The sequence below is a fragment of the Solea solea genome, chromosome 10, assembly GCF_958295425.1.
Source record: "Solea solea chromosome 10, fSolSol10.1, whole genome shotgun sequence".
Classification (NCBI taxonomy): domain Eukaryota; kingdom Metazoa; phylum Chordata; class Actinopteri; order Pleuronectiformes; family Soleidae; genus Solea; species Solea solea.
The window spans coordinates 27,256,185-27,279,490 of record NC_081143.1 but is presented as its reverse complement, the minus strand read 5'-3'; the positions used below and the strand labels follow the sequence as shown (position 1 = coordinate 27,279,490).

Here is a 23,306-nt window from a genome sequence, read left to right as displayed (position 1 = left end):
TTATTTATCACAAATTCTCCTCATAGTTTCACACAGATGTGATATGATGACTCCACCATCACACTGATGGATTTTTTGTCATTTCTGATGTTTTATTTTCTTGAGTTTTTTTTCTTTTCTTTTCCTGTTTGTACAAAACATAAGTAGCTGGGTGCAAGAAAAGGATTTATCAACATCGGCTTTTTCATGACACAAACTATTGGAAATCTATTGGCCTTGAAAATGAGTGCTCGTCGAAAACGAAAAAACTCCCTCTTAACAGGAAGAAATCTCTGACAGAACCAGGCTCAGAGATGTGCGGTCATCTGCCTCGACCGGTTGGGGTGAAAGGAAAATGGGGGACAGAGGAGAAGAGATATATATATATATATATATATGTATATATACAGTATATATACATTTAAATAACATCCTCACACAGTGAGGTTATGGAGGGGTAAGGGATTAAATAGCATGGCTTTTATTTGAAAAGGAGATGATTTAATCTCGATTGATCTTCACCGGTGAGGCGGCGAGCGTTGCGTCTGCCGCGGGGGGAAATTGTGACATGGTCCTGGACACGTTTCCATTTTGACAAATTGCTGATTCAACCGGGGGGAGCGCGGTGTGAGTCAACACGAGGCAGGCGAGATGAGAAAATTGCATGGAATATAGATGTGATCATTAATATTCATCATTACATTTGATTCTTTCCACTTTATTTACGCGTGTGTGCGGAGAGAGAGAAAAATAAAAATGTTTTTTCCTTCCCCTCCGCGTTACAGCGATGAAATCACGGCGACGTCGTGAAGCGACACACACACACGTACATCTTCTGCTGTCGCTGTCATGCAAATGAGTCATCGTCGCTCATCTCCATTGACAGTGAACAGGTGTCTCGCTCTCTCTCGTGAACAGAGGGAATCGTCGTATCATTGCTGCAGAGAGACAGTGGGGGTTAGGGGGAGGGGCACAGGAAGCCTAATTTAAACACATTTAGTCGTAACGACTCAAACACAATCACTGCATTCTGTTGAGTGTCTTGTCAATATCATTGCAGCGCCGCGTTAACGGAACCATCTGCATACACTTTACTCCGCCGTCCCAAGAGAGGGGACACCAGGGCCACACACACACACACACTGCATTGACTCACATTAATTTCCTGGAGAGTTAGACGGAAACGTAGACCATCTTTTTCTACTACGCTGTAGTACATATGACAGGACTGTAAGTGGCGCTGTAACGCTAGACCAGAAAAAAACTACTCAGTACACTTTTGGAACCTTGCCTTAGCAGGTACTAAAAACAGTACCTGGTACCAGGTAACTATGCTAGTGGAAACGCTACTTAAACCGTGGCGTGGCGAGTGGAGCCTGTGGAAATACGCCATTAGAGTTATGGGACTTACTGTGTGAACAGTTGGTCCCCACAACATGAGGAATACCAGGCACACACACACACAGCCACTTAGCGTTGCATCTGAACTTGGAGGTCACCGTTTACCTTCAGGCAAAACCAAAGCAGTCATTGAACATAAAGGAAGTAGAGAGTGTGTGCGTGTGTGTGTGTGTGTGTTCTTGTATTTGTTACCTATTTAGGACCTTATCAGGACCATGGAGTCGTCATGGAGACCAAAACCTGGTCCTCATGAGGGAGACGTCCAGGTTTGAGATTTGAATTGTTGTCATAGGTTAATGTTCATAGTGATGAGGCTTTGTTTAGTTTGTCCAAATGAATAGCGTGTCCTTATTAGGACAGTGTGTGTGCGTGTGTGTGTGACCTGGTTCTTATCAGACACTATTGTGTGACACTGACTGCTCTTTTTTTCAGACACACATACACACACACACAAATCTCATACAACATTCTTAGTGAGGACACTGTCAAATGGCCCTAACTGCTGTGTTCTTTACATTTGCTTGGTCCTCACTTAGACCCACAAACAGGAGTACTCACACTCCGATACCAATAAAATTGCGAGACAACGATTCTGTGCTACGTCAACATATTGCGAGACGATCGTGCGCGCGACGTACATCGTGACATCTGTCTCACCGAAGAAAACAAAAAAAAACGTTAATGTGAAAAGTTCAAAGTGCAGGATTTCTCTGTTTATTCACAACATAGAGAGCAAAGGTCAAAGGTCATCTAGTCTATGTATAGAACATGGATGGAGGAGACATGGATATTTGCCCTTTATTTTAAGGATATATATATATAAGATATATATATATATATATATATATATATATATGTTACTAAATCGATATTTTGACCGATTATATCGAGAATTGTGATAAAAAATCTCTTTAATTCTTCTAGTGTGGTGAATTTCCATTATCGGGACATTCTCAACTAGAGAGAATCATTAATATTTTCCCATAAATGACTTGAAAATGACAACATTTATGACATTTTGCAAACAATTTGTCCACTATTTTGTGTTTCCATCTGTTCTGTGCACAAATATCAGACAAATACTTCATTGAAGCACTGAATTTTTACAATGATTTACTTCAGTCAGTGTATATAATAGTGACAGGACATGTTTGCCTCACGGTGACTGATGTTTCTTGACATTTTCTTGATGGTAGACGGATTAGATGTGTTGGACTGAGGAGGAGGAGGAGGAGGAGGCAGATGAAGTGTGTCTGAGGTTGAATGGAAGGATAATGTATTGCTGTCAGTGGTGGAGCCCCCTATGGACGAGACTAATTTATACCACGCAGGCTCGCAACAAATCATTTCTCCACAGGAGGAAGCGGAAAGTAAATGATGGCTGGTGTGTGTGTGTGTGTGAGTGATAATGCACCAGCTTTTCATTTCCTGTTTTTTTTTGTATGGCCTGTATTAACACGGTTGCCTGCATCCAGTCACTGGCAACAACAATGTGGTCATTCTAAAGTTTAGTTTAGTTTATTTCATTCATTCATTTAAAAAAAGTAAAGAACACTTTTAAAATAACGTTTCTTTCCGCGTTACAAATGAGAGGGAGCAGTAAATACTTTACAAAGAGCGTCGTGTGTCAAACAAAACGAAAAACAATCATAGAAATAAAGTAGAATAACTGCAGAGCTCGGCCACTCGGCCACCTCGTCCACGTCTAAGAGGTTCCTAGGAGAGCCCGTTTCATCCAGGACTAATCTGGATTATGGATTTGGTGGCACGTTGAACAAGTTCAGACATTGTAACAAGACCTAAAGTGGCCTCTTAATGGTAAAAGAATATGTGGTCCACGGTGTCTTTGAAATTCGTTGTCAACAGCTTCATCATTTAAAAGTATGTCCCACATCACAAACTAGTGATTTAACCTGCTAGTTAAAATGGTAACAGGGTGTTTATAAGACAACAATATAATGAAATACACAGGAATGTGTTGCTGCTGTCGAAGCGTGTTGTTAACTTTAACTTGTGGACGATTTGCATTGAATGTTAAAATATTGTTTCTGAGAGAAAACAAAGTTTATGAAGCAAAAAGTGGAAAACAGCTACGGTGCTGCGCAGCTGGAGGTTGAACAAGAGTTCACAGGAAAACAGGAGAACTACTACCTGTGTGTGTGCGTGTGTGTGTGTGTGTGTGTGTGTGTGTGCGTGCATGCGTGTGTGTGTGTGTGTGCGCACACATGCCAAAACTAAGCCAAGCAGGGATGAAGAATGAGGAGGCGCTGAAGGAGCCAGGTGTTCAAAACATAAAAATACACACTGGCTCTCTCTCTCTCTCTTTTTCTGTGTGTGTAGGTGTGTGTGTGTGTGTGTGTGTGTGTGTGTGTGTGTGTGTGTGTGTCTCCCTCTCTCTCCTCCACAGCTGTGCGAGAGCTAAGGTTGCATTTGTTTTGTGTGATCAGACTCCAGAGTTTAAAAGCTCTGAAGATTCCTCCCGCGACCGGAAGACGACATAAACAAGTCATTGTTAAAGTTCACTGGGGGCCACTTCAGACGCTGTGTGTGTGTGGGTGTGGGTGTGCGGGTGTGTGTGTGTGTGTGTGTGTGTGTGTGTGTTTGAATCAAAATAAACTCCTCCAGTGCTCGAAAGCAACGGCGGCTGAACACACAGAGAAGTCGACTTTTCAACACTATTTAATTTTTAATTGACACAAGAAAACATTTAACAAGATAATGAGATAATTGCAAAGTTTTAAAAAAAAAAGGCACTATTTCTAGTTGCTGTGAGAGAAAAAAAACAACTATTTGAAAGTGAAAGAAAACAATAAAAAAAAAATGCGTTTTTCCTCAATCACAGGCACACAGTGCACACTACTTACTGCAGGGCTATTGAGGCCACGCCCCCTACGTGCACTGCGCATTCCTTACATCACATGACATCACAGATTATTTCTAGAAAAAAAAACCTAAAAACTAAGTGAGTTTGTAAACCCACTCACTCTCCCACACCAAAGCCCATAGAGAAAATCTGTGATTTTAGCTCGCGGGGACACAGGAGCCGCTGGTCTACTGCTGCCTCGTGTGGTCAATTTGTGTCACTGAGGTAAATCCTAATGTAGTATTTTTAATGCCGAATTCACACAAATAAGACATTTGAATTAACTAATAAAGGCAGCAGTGGATCAGCAACGCCTGTGTGCTGTGGTGTTAAAATCGCTGATTTTCTCCATGGACTTTGGTGTGGGAGAGTGAGAGGTTTACACATTTGGAAAAAGTCTGTCTGACAGTGAGATGAAGACGTGTCCTCGATGTCCTTATGTCCTATAAACAGTGTTTTGTAACCTGGGGTTACTTCTGTGCACCAGCTTTGCTGTTTTTATGACAGGGGCCTCAAACGACCCTGGGGGCCACTGGATGTCCAGCAGGGGGCAGTCAACTAGGTGGAAAAAGCCAAAGTTCAGTAGACGTGGGGGAGATATGATATCACCATTTCCCCGAAATTATACTGCAATAAGTTTATTTGTGACATTATTTCACAGGATTTCAAAATGAAAGTCTTAAAATGCAACAATCGGACGCTCACAATTAGAAAAAAAAAATGGATTTAAATTGCAAAATGAATTAAAAAAATAGATTTGACACCTGTTTTTTTATTTTTGGATTGGAACCATGTGACTCAAAGTTTGTCTTTGTTAACGGCGTTGGAACTGGTTATGGTTGAATGCTGGGAAGGGTTAGAGTTAGAGTCAATGCAGAGTGTTAAGAAGAACGACTGCACAAACCTCGCTTTCTCTCTGTGTGCGCACGTGTCTGTGTGCATGTCTGTGTGTGTGTGTGTGTGCGTGTGTGTGTGTGTGTGTGTGTGTGTGTGCGTGTGTTTACTCCAGGCCTTGTTGTTAGATTCGGGCTCCTGAGAGAAAACAGGACTTGGATGTGAGTCCAAAGCCTTTGGCACAGCTCGCACTCTGTGTAGGAACAAATCAGCAGCTGATAGTTTTATTACCTATTACCTGCTCCCACACACACACGCGCACACACACTACATCAATTGTTTTACAGTACACACACACACACACACACGTGCGCGCGGCAGTGAAGAGTTTATGAAAAGCCGCGGCCGAGACCCTGAAACATTAAACACGCTGCTCTTCAGTTTGGCTGCCAAATGCTTTTATTTCATCCATTGATTTATTTATTTACTGCAATAAAGAGAGCAGTTTGAGGTTTGAAGTTTCTTTTAAATCACATCTTATCTGTGGTTTTTGTGTGGTTTTCATTTGTCACAGTCGGTCATGGTCGTGTTTTAAGTTTGTTTTTACGATTTTTACGCCCGTGTTTCTGGTCATTCTCGTTGTAAATGTGTGTGTGTGTGTGTGTGTTTTCCTTACATGAAGCACGTAACTTTGACTAGATGGAAAGAGTATTATTATTATCATTATTGTTATGAGTCGTAGTAGTTGTTGTATTTCAGTTTCTTGAGATTATGCACTCTTTCTTTGACCGCTTAATCTTTAATCTTCACCCATTTGAGTGTTAATTTGTGTTTTTGTTTTTGTTTTTTTCAAACACAAACGTAAAAAAAAAAACACAGGATAGAGACGTCGAGGGAGCGAAAGCAGAGATAAATAAAGTCAATTAAAACAAAAGGAAACAAGACAGAACAAACAAGGTCATTATACAGAAAATAAAATAAGTGAAAAGTCAAGCTTTAAAAGCAGCTTTAAAAGCAGTAAACGTCACAAAACACAAATTCAGTTTTGTAAAAAAAAAAATATAAAAATCAAAACAGGATTAAAACGTCTCGGGAGGCAAAAAAAACAAAATAAATAAATAAAAAACCACAGTGAAAGGCCACAAATCCCACATTTAAGCCACTGGACCATAACTGCTGATTAATATTTGCCCTCAAGTCACTTTAATCCTACACTGGTCCTGTTTTTTCAGCCAAATCCACTCGACATTTTCTTTTTTCTTTTCTTTTCTCCATCAACAGCGTCCAGCGAGGTTTGAGGATCTGATTTGAAATGTCACATCTGTGCGTGAAAGATTGGAGCCGACAGGCATTTGAGTCCATAATTAAACAGAGACGTGTGTGTGTGTGTGTGTGTGTGTGTGTATACTGTCACTGTTTTACTGTAGTTTTTTTTAGCCCAAAGCTGCAGAAGAACAAACGAATGTCAGGATGAGATGAAGTGTAGAGTTCACTGGAGGCTGTAGAAACACACTTTATTTGTTCTTCTCCTTTTTTTCTCTCTTTTTTTTAACTGTGTAATACTTACATCACATGACATCCCAGATTATTTCTGGGAAAAACCTGAAAACTATTTAGAATTTGTAAACTCACTCCCTCTCCCCACACACCAAACCTCATAGAGAAAATCGGTGATTTTAGCTCACAGGGACACAGGAGCTGCTGGTCTACTGCTGCCTCGTGTGGTCACTTTGTGTCACTGAGGTTAATCCGGGAGAAGGATTTTTAATGCAGAATAATACAAAATAAGACATTTGAATTTTGTGATGAGGCAGCAGTGGATCAGAAACTCCTGTGTGCTGTGATGTTAAAATCGTTGATTTTCTCTATGGGCTTTGGTGTGGGAGAGAGTGACTGATTTACAAACATGGAAAAGTCTGTCTATTAGTGAGATAACGACGTGTCCCTGATGTTCTTTTGTCCTTTATACAATGTATTCAATAAAAAGATTCAGATTCGACAGATTCATACGTTCATAAATGGCCTATGACTATAATAATGATATAATAATGATAATAAACTTGAATAAACTTTATTTTTATAGCACCTTTCATACAAGGATTGCACAATAAAAGCAAATGAAAGGGTGCAATACAATAGGAAAAGGCCAGAGTCAAGAGGTTAAAACCCTGTTTTAACTTAAAAAATAATAAATAAAATAAACTAAAAATGCTAATAAAACAACATGGGGTGGAATAAAAGGAGCTAGTTTTAAGGCTAAAGTAAAAAGAAAAGTTTTAAGTCTTCTTTTTTTGCTTTTTGCCCATTTTTCCAGAATAATTTTCAATATCTGACAGTCTTATCTTACAATGTACTTCATGTTAAAATGACAGCATGAAACATATTTAATATAAAATAAATGTTTTTGTCTGAGCATACAGCAGCGTCTCAGTATCGGTGGCGTTCCTGGTTTTTATTGATGCATTTATTGATAAAACATTTGTTTTGTATATTTTCATATATTCTAAATCATCACCGTTTTTATAATCATGCGAATAATAATGGAATATTGATGCCCGTCCTTAGTTAGGAAGCAGCTTTTTCAGTCGCCAGACGTGCTAATATTCAGCTGAGTGAACAACAAAATAAAAGTTAAAAAAAACCAAAAACATTTTACGACTTGAAGTAAGAAAACAGATTTACGTCTGTTTTTAAAAGCAAAAATTGGATAAAGCTTAATCGAGCTGGATTGCATTATTGCGTTTTTCACGTCTGTGTCTATGTAAAAAAAAAAAAAAAGCACAGACAAACTAGATTTTCGGGTGTTCCACCCCCCCCCCCCCCCCCCCCCCACACACACACACACACAAATGCCCTCATATTGATTTTGCACTTAGACGCCGCGTCTGCTCCGCTCCTCCAGAACATTCATGATGATGAGATTCAAAAACATTACACTTTTATCAGCATCAACCAGACACCATAACGAGTTACTGTTAATGGAACCTTTTTTTTTTCTTCTTCCAATAACTAATTATATTCTTTTTAAAAGAGAGAACATTTGTATGTGGAGACACAAACAGAGGAGAAGAAGAAGAAGAAGAAAAGCCACTTAGCATTCAGAAGTCACTAAATGCCAAGGTTGCCGCATCGATACGCGATTGATTTCTTTGCCGCGCTCTGCTTGTGAGGCACGGCGGCGGCGACCTCGTGTTCAGACCGACACCTTGCACGCTTGCAACAACCCGAGTTTGCGTATCAATCACTTGTCAGTGGTGGGCGAAGACGCGGTGGATCAGCGGGCATGGATGTGAAGGACAGGGGGCGACGTTCTCGATGAGGCCTGAATGAATGATTTGGCAGCGGTTGCAGTCTGTGTAACGTGAAGTCACCGCACTCGCTGTAACTTCACTAACTAAAGAGTTTAAGCACTTCCACTTTGTTACTGACTGACTTCACTGGTGGAGAGTTCGACTGATATTGTGCTTTCCGTGGTTTTTGTGATCATCCAAGAATCTGCCCATGGAATGATCACAAGATTCCCCGTCCCCCCCCAAAATATCTCTGTCAAAACTTGCCGTATTTGAGTGATATTTGGTGTGTGTATGCAGGTTCAGACACTCTACCATCACGATGAGTTTCATCAAGATCTAATCCAGGTTACAGATTTGGCGCCAATTTCAAATGTTCTACACTTTCTATACAGAACCAGAACGTTCTGGATTTGTAAAACAAAGGCCTTTGGAGGGTTTGCTCTCGGTAACACATATACTGTAAGTGTTGCTCAGTAACTGGTTACTGGATAATTATCTGTTATATTTAATCAGCTAAATATATCGACCAAAACAAGATCTCACAGAGAGCACAAACCTGCGCCTAGGCCTAAATCAGAGGTTGGGAGTTTTGTGTTTACAAACGACAAAAATGGCGTCTAATGACTTTTGGCTGGGTGGAACTCTTTGGAGCAAGTCTCTTAAAATCCCTGTTTTTCTCTCGTCATCATGTAAAGCCCGCCTCTAGTGTGCCGGGGCGGGCAGGGGGGCGGGGTTTGTGATTGATTCCATTTTTTTTAGGAGAGCTTTACCAAACTCGGCAAAGTTCTCAACCCAACTGAGTGAATCGTTGGCAAATAACTTAGTGACCATAAATAATTGAGTGATCAACACATTTTTGCAGCCCTGCAGTTGATTTTAAAGCTTGAGTGAAATGTTCGCAGTGGCATATGAACGTGGTATCGGAGTACGAGCACCTTAGTATCTGACAGATATCCGACATCAGCAAACATCATCACACTTCACGTCTTCGTTTACATTTTTTGTCACGCTTTGGTTACTTTTTGTTTATTCTTTCTTTAAATTTAAATCATTCCCATCATTCATTCATTCATTCATGTTTTTTCTTTCTTTTTTCTTTTTTTTTTCTCCTTGGGTTTGTTTCCCGTTTTCCTAGGTTCTCCCATGCCCTCCCCCTCCTGTCCATCATCTGTCATTGACCAATCACATCCTCAGTCAGTGAGTCCCCGTGACAACCTGTTGTTAGGCAACACGGTCGAGCAAGAGGAGGAGGAGGAGCAAGTGGAGGAGCGAGAGGAGGAGGAGGAGGAGCGAGAGGAAGAGGAGGAGGAGTTTGCTGCCCGCTTGTACTCACCTGTAACACATGGTAAAAATCACGTTATTTGCTTCACGAGGAACTTCTTCTTTATGACCTTTAGTTTAGTTTTTCACTTTTTATTAAATATTGCACAAACTGAAAATGGCTTTCACATAAAAAGACAAAGAACTTTGGGACAGAAGATCTAGAAGGAGGTCGTTTACATACACAGTTTAATCGAACTAAGTCCGTAGTGCGACTAAGACAGACAATCGGACAACTTGCACAATGTTGGTACGTCTGACTCCGCCTCCTCTCTATAAGCTAGTGCGTATTGAATCATGTTTCCTGTCGATCTTTACGTCACAGAGAAAGGAGCAGTGGACGGTGAGGATGGACGGCGCTGCTGTGGTTCTGTTTATTTCGCACCTGCTGTGCGTGTATCTTGTGGTCGTCGCGTTGTCCGACGCGGCCGCGGGTTGTACGGTTGTCGTTTTGGTGCATGTGCAGAAAGCCTAGTCCGACTAAGCGTATGCATGCGGGAGTAATCAGACTATGAATCAAATTATCCAGAGGTATGTTAGTCTGACTAAGACGAGCGTTTACATGACACAATGAAAAAGGAATTATTGTCTTAGTCCAACTAAAACTGGACTGACTGCAAACACACTGAGAGTCTTTGATCTCCCGTGTGACTGGTGCATATTGCTGAGTCAGCACTTGCAGGCGAAACAATAACTTGTGGTGATAGTGGAACTATGTGTCGTTTTTAAGTCTTAAACTGGAGAAGAATCAAGCGCTCCGTGCACAGTGGACCGTCCTGGTTTCTTTGTTCCTCAGTGGACACCACCACGTAGGCCATTTTCTGGATCACGGTGGGAGCTCATGCGACTCTGTGGAATCCTGCATTATCAGGATCCGCTCCAGTTGCTGTCATGCCTGCTAACAGTGACTCGCCACATGGCAAACGTTAAGGGCGCGAGTTCATGATGAAACCCTAGCGCGGCTGTTAAATACCCCGGAGCCACGGGGGCCGAGGGTCGGTTTGGAATCAGAGCGCTGATCTGAGACCAGGTTTGCCTACGGAGGTTGACAAGCACCAGATGCCTGAGTCGCCTCGGCTGGCCCGTGTCCCTGAGTCGGGGCTTTTTATACTTTAGCAGTTTGATAGGAAACAGATTTTTCGATGGAAGAAGAAAGTGAGCGAGCGGACCACAAGCCGGGGTCGGGCTACAACAGGAGAAGGGGGCATGAAAGAGAGAGAACGAGGAGGGAGGAGACGCAGAAGAACGAGAAAGACAGCTGCATGTGATGGAAATAGAGAGACAGACAGACGTCTCCTCGCATATACATTACTATCTAAACATAATCAGAAACGGCTCTGAAACACACTCTAAAAGGTTGTGTGTGTGTGTGTGGTCTTCTTCTCCTAAAGTAGTCCCAGTCTGACCTAACCAGCCGATGTTCAGCCAAACATCTAAAATATCACTCTCACCACTTCCTGCACGCAATTTCTTTTTCTTTTAATTTGCTCGTCGTCGTCGTCGTATCGCTCTGGATCCGTTTACTTGCTTTTCTTTGCACTTTTCTCTCTCTCTCGCTCTCTTTGGGGAAGTCGAGCGCCGAGGCAAAGTAAACAAAGAAACCGTTTCTGCTGATATTTCCTCAGATATAAAAACACAGTCATGCAGCAGGCAGCCTTCTCTTCTCTTTTCTTTTTTTTTTAACACTCTCCTTTATTTACACGGAGGAGAAGAAACCGAGCGCGAAGGGGAAAAAAGGGGGGAATTGGAGACAGGAAAGAGCCCAGAATTTTCGTGTCCGTTCCTCCTCCAGAACGCATATTTTCACGGCTGTTTGCGGCAGCGACTTCTTTCTGAATCATCGGTGGGAAAGAGTAGGTTTTTTTTTTCCTGAATTCCCGAAAGTGCATTGAAAACAGGTTTTCAGGATAGAAGCCGCTGAACGTCGGAGCCGAAGAGATTTTCATGCAAACAGTTGTGACAGTGATGTACAACGCAGGAGGACACATTTTTGCTGACAGAGGACAAAGTTTTGTTTGTTTTGCTTGAATCCTATTTGTTATTACAGGGTTGTTGTTGTTAAAAAGCATTCTACTTTCTCTTGTGATGTATGACTCGGGTTTAACGACACGTCCAGGTGGAAGTCTCGCTTTATTTTAACCGTACACACACACACACACACACACATTGTGTCTGGAGGGGTTTGTTTTATGGGGTGGAGAAAATCTGAAGTCACAAAAGTCTCGGGGGGGATTTAGTTTACTTCTAAATTCGTAGGTGGATTTGTTTTGAGCAAAAGTTAAACTTCTTTAACGTCTCGCAGACAATGATGGACATAATTACTCAAATGAAAACACATTAAAAGAGTGAGATAAAAGTGTTTGAGTCTAGCGAATGAATAAACAACAGGAACATGGTGAGAAGAAGCATTGTAAACCTTCCGCGAGACAAAGACACAAAGCTAAATGTTTGCAGTTCATCCTCTTGAGACAAAAAAATTTAAAACACGTTCAATAAAATCCTGATTAAACACAGGTTTTGTCTGTGTCGAAATATCCGGTGCCTTTTTCTTTTAAACACAGGCTCACAGTTCAGCTCAAAGTTCAATATCGAGTCTGCACTTGTCCCTGAGACACATTTTCTATGTTCTGGCCTTTAACAGTGGTCATTCCAGCCATGTTTGTAAATATTTTGGTGTTTTTTTTAGTCAAATGAATCAATAAATTCATTTGTATTCATGTTATTTAAAACAGTGTATATAGTTTTTAAGTAAATTTGGGGATCACTGCACTAAACAGACCCTTCTTTGTGATGCATTCAAGGAACCTAGTAAATTTCAATACTGGGGGTTGACCCAAATCGGGTTTTGTTATTAGTATTTGAAAAAATAAATACATAAAATAATGCACCAGTTTGCATGCAAGTGTTGTTTTATCAACATCATCATTATTATTATTATTATTTTCACCTTGATGTATTTACTTTGGCAGCTGAATCTCGCGTGAAGGCCACTGACTATCAGTTCATTTGCTGTAGAAATAATTTGTTTCTATTTCTGTTTGGGTTTTTTCTCTCTCTATAATTTGGAGAAAATTGTGAAAGATGCAGTTACTGGATCATTGGAAGCCATGGTTCTCAAACTGTGGTGCGTGCACGACCAGTGTTATGCGAGCCTCCTTGTGGTGGTTCTTGGTGTAAAAGATTTGAGAAGCACTGGTTGTTTTAACGTTGACTCTGTGAAACTGTTGGACTGAACTCATCTGGTGACTCTGCTGTGAAGATAAGGTTGTCGTCTGCATACACGCGCAGCAAAAGCGAATTATCAAGATTACAAAGTTGTCGATTTCTTTGTAGTTTATTCTTGAAAACTTGGCTTTTTCTGTTTTATGTTTCACAGGACACACCTGCCTCGCCACAGACAAAAATCATTTACACTGGTGTCCAGCCTGCTAAAAAACAAACCACTTTATCTAAGTGTTTATCTATAAGTGTTGGCTGTTGTTTTATCAACATTATGTGCGGTGTTAAGGTGATGATTCTCCCATTGATTCTCCATGGTAACTGAATCTCGTCTAATGGTCACTGACTTTAATTGAATCGGCTTTAGAAACAACATTTCTTTGTTTTACTCTTTTTTTTTCTTGTTTTTGTGTAGCACTGTTCACACTAAGAAGAACCTTCAAAGTGCTTCACAAAGGCGTAGAAATATATTAAAAAATGGCAGAATAAAAGCGGGAATCCAAATTAAAATAGACTTTAAAATCACAGGAGGAAAAAGTGTGATTTGTCAATGAAAATAATTCCTAACTGAATTCATAACTAAGATGATTATTTAAGAATTTAGGGGGGAGGGGGAGCTGAAGTTAACAAAGTTTTCAGGCCTGATTTTAAATGAGCTGCCCTCAGGTTTTCATTTTCAGAAAGTGTGGACATTTTCAGAAAGTGAGGACATTTTCAGAAAGCTAGGACATTTTCAGAAAGTGAGGACATTTTCAGAAAGTGTGGACATTTTCAGAAAGCAAGGACATTTTCAGAAAGTGAGGATATTTTCAGAAAGCGAGGACATTTTCAGAAAGTGTGGACATTTTCAAAAAGCGAGGACATTTTCAGAAAGTGTGGACATTTTCAGAAAGTGTGGACATTTTCAGAAAGTGAGGACATTTTCAGAAAGCGAGGACATTTTCAGAAAGCACACAGGGAGAACAACAGACGTTTTCCCCGAGTGCATGAGGGATCAGCTGCTTAAAATAAGTGCTTATATCTCAACTATGACATTGGTGACAAAAGCTATAAAGAGACAGCTCAGGAAAATGTGGAATTGAATTTGTTAGATTGTGCGTCACCTCTGATACTGGCTCCTGGTGCCTGTTTGACTCTGGAGCGGTCGCTGTTGTTGCACATGAAATCAGAGAGTGAGGAGGAAGCCGCGGCGGGGGGAGAGAAGGCTGCAGGGCACTGAGATGGACAGAGTGAAAAAGATGAAATTAGAAACTGAACAAGCAGAGCCTGAACTGCAGAGGCATGAACTAAGTCTGGCTGATAATCCCTCTTGGTCTAAGCAGCTGCTCAGAAAAGACTGATTTGAGCAATTTGAGGTTATTTCCTGGATTTAATAAGGATTCTAAAACTTTCCTCTCGCTGTTTTATAGTCCAGCTGAGGCACATAGGGGTCTGAAACACTTACACATCACATTTGGTATTTTAGCGCAGTCTTTAAAGGGCCTATGTGTAAAACCGCGTCCCTAATTAAATGTGTAGCAGCAGTTTGTTCAAGTACAACGTGTGCGAAACTGACAAAAATTGGCCCCCAAATCACAGTTCAGTCCAAAATGGCCGTCTTCCTGTTTGGTTTAGGGCACAACGCCGTTAATTCCTGGATTTAATAACGATTCTTAAACTTTCTTCTCACGGGTTTCAGCATCTAACTGAGGCTCGCTGCGCTCTGAAACACTCACACATCACATTTAGTATTTGAGTGCTGTCTTTAATAGAATAGAATAGAATAGAATAGCAGTACAGAGAGTTTAGTTTTCAACTCTTGTCCCTCGTCTGGCTTTTACATGAACAGTATAATAACATATACGTGACAATGATCAAATAACTGCATTACAGGACATTTTCAGAAAGTAAGGATGATTGTTGTTCATTTAAAGCAGCTGTGACTTTGGTTGGTGATCTAATAAATGTGTTAAGCACTGTTCCTTTAACAACGTATGTCAAAACCATGGGTTTTAATCAACTTTTTGTGTTTTTGATCCTCTAATAACGCTTGAGCCGTCTGTCCACAAAATGGCGCCGACTACATTTGATGGTATTTTTAGTTGCCGCGCGAGCAGGTGAGAACATACGGTGATTAAAGGTCGTGTTGAAACTGTGACGGCAGAGAGTTGAGCAGATGCACAGCAGTGAGGAGCGTGAAAAAAGAAAGAAACGTGTTTGCAGACTTAAACATCACAGAACGACAACACTGTATCTAAATGTGTACATCCTGATGCAGCGGGAAGCGGGAAGCCAAACGTGTCCTGACAACCAGAAGACAGAGCTGCAATGTTTATCTGTGCGTCTTTGACATAAATACATTCACACTGTGTTTTTTCACTGGCAGCTTTTTTCAAGTGAGCTTTCTTTTCTTTTCTTTTTTGTTTGTTTGGTTTTTTCATCCTTTAAGTGAAACGGAGTGTGACGCAAACGCTGCACTTTGATTTTTATATCCACCACTGCCTCGGGATGATTCTCCTTGTAGTCAGTCGCACAACTGAAGGATGAGAAAGAGCTCATTTATGACGGAGAAATCCCAGCGACTGTTCACAGTGACAGACTGGACGCAGCATGTTTGTTTGTTTGCGTTATCTTTCCTTGTTTGAATTTTAAATTCAGTTTCAAAACTGCCTGTAGATGCGAGGCGGTCTGTCAAATCACGGATGGGTTATTAGTCGTGTTGTTCTGCCACATTATTAAAAAAACACTGTAAACACAATGTTTGCCTAAACAGATTTATCCTCGGAGTCACGGTAGAGTCTTGAAATTTGAATTTCGGTTCCTACGTTGGCTGAAAATTTATATTTTTTAGATCCCAATTTGAAACAATGTAGATGGATAACTCTTATTTTCACTCTCTGTCGTCTGTGTGAATTAAAAACGGTCACAAATTTGTATCAAACCTCTTGTCTTTGCATGATAATAAATCATAGTCAAAATGTTGTTAATGAAAATATATATACTGTATATAACTATAAATTAAATTGTATTAGTGCTTCCCAAAGACTGGTTCAGGACCCACAGATTTTTTAAAAAAAAAAATTTTTAAAAATAAGTTTTAATTTTTCTACCAAACATGACATCATGGAAAGGATTCACCTACCATTTCATGATGATATGGCTGTAAATTCATCACTACATTGTCATGATTTATGTTGTGATTTGGGTCACGAGGTCAAAGGTCGCGACTCTTATTGTATTGCAATGACAGCAATTTTGGGAAGGTGACATTTTCTAGGAACAAAATAGTAAATTTTCTTTTTTTAAATCTGACAAAAATAACAATACCTCAAAATCAATGTTTCTGCCAATCATTGACCCATCCTAGGGCCTGATAATGATTATTATCAAATTCTCCTTGAAATGTATTTTATGGAATTCTTTTTTCGTTTTTTTGTATTTTTCGATAAAAAAAAAAACAGTGGAGTTATGTAAACGAACTGGCATTTAAAGGGTTAAAATGTTTGTTTTTTTAATAAATATTTGATATAGTTTTAAAAGATTGACTCATTTAAAGTGGAAAAAAATATTAATATAGAATATTTTTTACAGCCGTTTTTTGCGAAGGTGACATTTTCTGCCGCTAGGAACAAACTAGTAAGTTTTTTTTCAAAGGAACGCTTAGGGGTTAAACAAATCTGTTGTTTCTGTAATCCCAACACAACATGAGATGACTATTCAGAGTGGACTTTTCACGGGACCCTCTAGTCTGAGACTGTCATGTTGATTCATGGGCACAGTAATTAGGTTTCACATCAACGTTTTTCTCCTCGTAGATTTGTCTCACACCGCTTTGACTCAGAGTTTACTGCGAAGAAACAATTACAGTATTGTTTATTCTCACACTAATAAGCCGTCCGGTTAGTCCCACTGCATCGACCGTTCCAATCAAAGACGGGTCGCTGCTCTGTTAAGTGTTTTAACGCAGCAGACGAGTAAACAAAGACAAAAACGTATTTTCCCCCCCGAGAGTGAAGAAACAGAGACACAGAGGCTCTCAGCTCCACAGCACAAAAAACAGAAAGAAAAAGGTCTTTTTCTTTCTTTCTTTTTTTTTCAAATAGTGGGACGACGCCAGGACTTATTGACGGCGTCTATTTGAACGAGAGCGAGGGAGGTCAAGCAGAGAGAGAGAGAGAGAGAGAGAGCGAGACACTTAGTGCTTCTCTACGTTGAGTCCAAGTCGGCAGTTCAGTTCTCCTCAACACCAGAACCAATCAATGAGCCACTGAGTGACAGAAAGGAAGGAGGGAGACGGAGAGATGGAAAACGAAAACATTTCTTCTCAACACCAGAGCGAATCAATGGCAGCTGTGGGAGGGGAAAAGAAAGAAAGAAAGAAAGAAAGAAGATTAATGTAGATAAAGAAGGAGGAAAAGAGTACAGAAGTCTTTCTAGGTCTAGATATACATTTTATATTTCTTTACAGAAAGGTTTTTATATGTTTAGCAGTATTTATATGTTAAATATAACAGATTTTAACAGTTTGAAAAAGCGTTTATGAATCAACACGTATGTACTCAATCTGCAATGACAGTGCATACATATATATATATTATTATTATTATCATTATATATATATGTATACCCAGTATATAATATTATTACATTTCTTACATGATAATGTGAAACATTCCACGTTAAAGTTTGATCATTCCACCGGTTATAGTGTGAAATGTTTCCTGTTGTCATGAGATTATTTCTAAAGTTATAATTTGAGAAAATTTCAAGTTGTAATGAGATTATTTCTCACGAATGTGACATGAAAAATTTTACGTCACAATGTGATTTTTCTCATGTTATGATGAAACAAAAATTTCACATCATAGTGAGATAAAATTTTTCATGTTATCATGTGAAACATTTCACTGATTTATTCTTCTCCGTGGCAAAGCAGCATATTAGTACGACTCCAGTCGAAAACACAGGGTCCCACGTCACGTCTGCCTGCCGCGCTTCATTACGTTGAAATCCCCAAACTGCACAAATGATTTTTTTAATTTGGCTTAAGTGCAAACTAATGTGATCTTTTACAAAACTCTACGACCTTAATCAGCGACCAGCGCTGGAGAGGATCAAGGGAAAACGTGGATGTCAAGGCAGGGACTCTGAGTAAATAATACTGCTAATTTACCAATTTAATATCCCTCTCGTAGTCTGGATATATTTTCCAGATGCACCATGTTTATTGTTTTCAAAGCATTTTTAATGGACAAATTCCTTCGGCATGGCTGTTTAATATCACAGCTCACTCCCGGGTAATGTTGGCTCTGCTTCTGCTTTGTGGATCAGGGATTTATAACCACAGACTGCAACCAAGGACGCTGGTTCACACACACACACATACACATGTGCTGAATAAGCAGAGGGGTGGCGGGGGGGTGTTCCCATGTTCCCGTGTATACGCTCTCAGCACTGACAGTAACCTTCTCCTTCTTCACACTGAGCATCACAGATTAAATACTGTCAGGTACCAGCTCTTCTTAGTTTTACTACTGTGAGAGTGTAGTGTTTTTATTTTTACTGTTAAACAAGAACAATATCTATTGGAAGTTAATGGTTTGTATTTATTTAGCTCGTTTCTAGCACTTGGTGACCACTCAAAGCTGCTTTTACACTGCACTTCTGGAGCCAGGAATCGTACGCACAACCTTCAAGTTGAAAGACGACTCACTGGACCACTGAGCTACTGTCACCCAGTATTCTCTCATCATGTTTACATGCAGCGTTTAATCCAACTAAGGCCATAGTCTGACTAAGACAGACAATTGGACAATCATGTATGTTTATGCTGGGTCTCTCTATAAGATAGTGAATCAGTTTCCTGTTGACCTTTACGTGACATGGACTCCTTCTACTTCCGGGTCAAAGACCGGGGAGGACATTTTGGTCCATGTCCAGTCTGACTAAGCACGTACATGCAGGAGTAATCGGACTATGAATCCAGGTGCGTTAGTCCGACTAAGACGAGCTTGACTAACATTGACTAACTTTTTTTAGCGACTTCTCGCCACATTTGTGTCGTGGAAGAACAGCACACCAAACAAAACGTGTCACAAAAGTCCAGTTTTCAGGTATTTAAATCGAAATTTGCTGTAAAATGTGTTTAAACCAAGTTCTTCATCATCTGTTAATAAGCTTCCGACGAAAAACATATATTTAAGGCTGAAGCAAACGAGAGGTTTTTACACAGCAGCCACAAAATAATTGAGCAAACACAGGTTTTTGTTTTTTTCCAATGACATTAATTACGGTTCCAACACCATTTAGGTGTAAAAAAAAATGTTCAACGTTCAAGTGTTAGAAGAAAGTTGCAATAAATACTCAACACTTTAGTCTTTAAAAGCAGAGTTTCATTTTTTATTAGTATTAGATATGTATCTGATTGTGTTATATAACTTTTTGATGTTTTTTTAGACGTAGTGTTGATGAACACTGGCGACATTTTCCGTGCGTTCATCATTATTCATTCATTCACTCATTCAATTCTCACACTGACCTTGTTATCATGAGAGGCTTGTGAGTGTGAATGTCATTGAGATTCAATAGAATTTTTTAATAATCTGCTCTCATCTTATACTCGACCCAACAAAGGAGGAAATAAAGAGTAGGACACAGTATATGGATCGTGGACGTCAGCGAGGACAAAAAAGGTAGAAAACAAATGTTAAATAGTGAAAGCAGAGAGCTTTAGACGATCACAGTCTCACACATTAACGACTTGGACAGAATGATCGAGCGAAGGAACACACTGTGTGTGTGTGAGTGTGTTGGGGGTGGTTCTGAGAGCTGACTGGGCAGGAGAAAATGAACGGGTGAGCAAAGGGAGAGTGGATTATGGGTCAGCGCACTGGTGCGACAATAAGGAGGGATGAATTTGAAGGGCTGATGAGAGGCAATGAGAAGGCTGCAGCTGTAGGAACCGAGTGGAAGATAAGAGAGGGAAGGAGGGAGGGAAGGAGGGGTATGAGAAATGGATGGAAAATCAACTTGAATAAAGGAAGAATAACTTTAGTTACTTTATTTTTGTTAATATTAGTTTCAGTCTATTCAAGTGCCACATTCTAGCCAGACACCAGCCAAGTGAATTAAAAGACAGACATTCCTCACATTTATAGATGGATATTTTATATTTTGGCTTGAGCCCCTTCGCCTCGTTTCAAACCCAGTGAAAATACCTTTTTCTTTTTGGGAGGGGTTCCATGAGAAAGAGAACCAAAATAGCCAGCCCCCAAACACCATTCCATTCTTTGGCACCCTTCCCTTGGGGCTACCAGAGTAAAATGGTCCGATATGTTCAGTCAGCTGATTGGGCGACAGAAAATCGCGATTGGTGCTTCTTCAACGCTCGCACGTCTGTTCTCATGCAAAAGTTTGGCGTCTTGCAGACAAACGGAGCTGGAAAAAACAAGAGCTGCTGGGACGTCCTCCTTTGTTGTTCGTTGTGTTGCGTTCAACGACGTCACGCTACGTATCTCGCTGACACAGCCGACCAAGTAAAGGTGCTGTGTTCTGACCCGCTAGTACCTTTTTTAAATAATTGACTAAAAATCGACTGGTCGGCCATTTCCACACTTTCCACCACTGTTTCCCAAACTTTATGTACGAGGAACCACATTGTGAGCCAAATGACAATAAATAAAAAAAATTGTACTGATTCACTTACAGCTGTAACCCATTTCCAAGAGATTTTTTTACATGTGTTGTCCAGTTGTCCCTGGTGTCTCCAGAGCATGTGTCCACTTTGTAAAAACCTGGACTATCCCTTTAAAGTCACCTCGCCTGGGCACATAATCAGTGTAGGATTTAGTAATTAACAGCCCGGTTGCTGTTTTTGGATCATGTTACAAACTTATACTCATGAATAACTCATGAATCCATATGTGTGTGTGTGTGTGTGTGTGTGGGGACAGACAGGGGAAAGGTTCACTTGTCATTGGTCCAGCTGTCTTTGGAAAAATTCCCTCACACATTTCGCCGGAGAGAAAACATTCTAGAATTTCAATCCTGAGGGGAAAACGTGTAACCGAGCACAAAAGGTGATCTCTGTGAGATTCTCCTCGCGCCTGTGACGACTCTTTATGGGCTTATTTATCTTCTTAACGTGATGTATATTGTCACGTGTGCTGGACGTGGAAAACAGCGGCGAGTTTTTATAGCACATGGGTCTCACTCGGGACCAGAAACTGAAAGATAAAACTGTAATGCATATTTCTACACCGTTGGGGATCATCGTTTACACTGTGGCTGTGTGTTGGCAAAGTGACGTCACTCATAAAGGGTCTGAAGTGAATTGTGACCGACATGTTGACCAGAAAGATGTCAAAGAAGTCGATTGGACGATACCGGCTGTCAATCACACCGGTGTCCACTTATGTGGTGCTGTACTTCATTGTCTATTTCCTTCAAAAAATAGAAAACTGACGTCATGTTTTATGGAGGTGATGTAGACCATTAACTGTCATTATAACAGTAATCAGTGGAGTCGCCCTCTGGTGGCTGTTTAATATATTTTTACTTCCAGGTTGTTGTCAACCAACGAAACCCCAGATAACAAATTTCCCTGTACTGTAGCGGTGGTTCGAAAATCCAAATTTTGGGATATATCAACGTTTACTATCCCTGCCAGTTTTTACTCGCCGGACGTCACTACTTCATGTCTCCTCACGGTGGCGCTGCTCAAATGAATGAGGTGAAAACTTGGGTGGAAATGACCGGGGCTGAAGAAAGACTGAGTTTACACCGGGGATAACGGTGGAGAAAGCTAGGCTAAGAGACGCTCCATCCACGTTCAATACAGAGACTTTATGACCTTTGACCTTCAGTCGCTGCATTTTCCGTTGGCGAGTGAGCACAAAGTCTCATTTACTCGTATGTGAATAACGTAACGCAAACTTTATGTATGCCGTTCATCTCTCTCTTTCATGGTTTCTCGCAAATCTTTTCCACAGAAATAGTCAAACTTTAGTCAAAGTTCTCGTAATACATCCTGTAAATAAGCATAATGTGCTGCCAACTAGTGGTCGGAGGCTTAGATACAACAGAAGTCAAGAATATTATGTGGAAAAGTCAATGAAGTGATATTTTCGTGTATAGGTGTTTTCTAGAATCCCTAATTTCCACTCCACAGCCCATTTGCCTTAACCCCGAATGGAATGAACTTAATTTAAATCACACACCTCTCTCTAAATGTGCAGATGATGTCTTCAGAGTGCGTCTTCGTTGTTGTTGTTGTTGTAGATTCTTCCTGTGGCACCTGGACTTAATTAATTCGGATTTTTCGGGTTCATCCAGTGAACCAAAAAATCTCCCGGTGAGGGGACTGAAGGGTGTGACAGCTCTCCAGGAGTTTCCTCTCTAGTTCAGTGCCTTGGTTTTGTGTGCCTTTCTTTCATTTCCCTTCTTTTATTTCTTTATTTTAACTTCCTTTCTTTGTTGGTGTTATTAATGGAATGTTTTCTGCTGTTGAAGTTGCTTTCATTTTGATAAAAAAACGACAGATAGGTGACAACAGTGATTTTATGGACGTACAAAATAGGCATAACTTACTAATAAATAAGCATTTATTCACATTTTTTACCATTTATTAATGTTTCTTGTGCAAGTGTAAAACATGAGATCTCTTCACTAAGACTTCATAAAACAAGCATTTATTTACCTTTGTTAACCTCTGTTAATGCTCTTTTTTAATGACGGGTAAGGACAGTTAATAAATGCTTAATTAATGCTGCTTATCGTTTACTAGTTAAGGGATACACGTTTTTACGCTTTACAATAAGGGTCACAAGGCGCTTAACAGATTTAAATACATTTTCAACTTCACAGACGCAGTAACCTTTTAGAAATGTTAAGAATTTAAGTGAAGACATTTACAGTTAATCAGACTGTCAGTTTACAGTTATTTCTGACATTAACTGCAGCTATAAGGACCTTTGATTAATATTAATAATTTAATTGGCCTGAATTAATGTTGTTTAACGTGTGAATTAACTGTTAATAAATGCTCACATGGCAGGTAGGTAATGCTCATTCGTGTTCCCGCGGCTGTAACGTGTTACCCAGAACATTAACCGCGCCGTTAAGTGAACTGTGTGTCGACACGTTTCCTGCGAGAGTTGACGTTCATGTGCTGCACAAACATTCACAGGAACAGGAACAGGGAACGGACGAGTGAGCGCACGGAGCAGAGAGAGACCGCGGTCCCGTCTGTGATGGGGTTGACGGGGAGGACGGATCTGCTCAAACACTTGTGATAGTACAATAACAAGCTTGATGGGACGCGTGGAAGTACAGTACAGTATGTACCGCTGCTGTTTCTCTGCAGCAGAACAAACGAAATGATCTAAAAACGTCCTGTTTTTGTCCATTGGAACCTGGAA

The 23,306-nt window shown here is 40.3% G+C and overlaps 1 protein-coding gene across 6 annotated transcripts in view; it reads left to right on the top strand.

Annotated features, from left to right (window-relative positions):
* LOC131467035 (teneurin-3) overlaps nucleotides 1-23,306 on the top strand; it is a 566,025-nt gene that overhangs the window by 438,492 nt on the left and 104,227 nt on the right. For 4 of the 6 annotated variants that reach the window (XM_058640717.1, XM_058640715.1, XM_058640716.1 and 1 more), the window contains one exon: nucleotides 9,506-9,715. The exons of the other annotated variants lie outside the window; for them this stretch is intronic. In XM_058640717.1, the coding sequence (XP_058496700.1) occupies nucleotides 9,506-9,715 (210 nt within the window). The remainder of the gene's footprint in view (nucleotides 1-9,505; nucleotides 9,716-23,306) is intronic. 6 annotated transcript variants of the gene reach the window in all.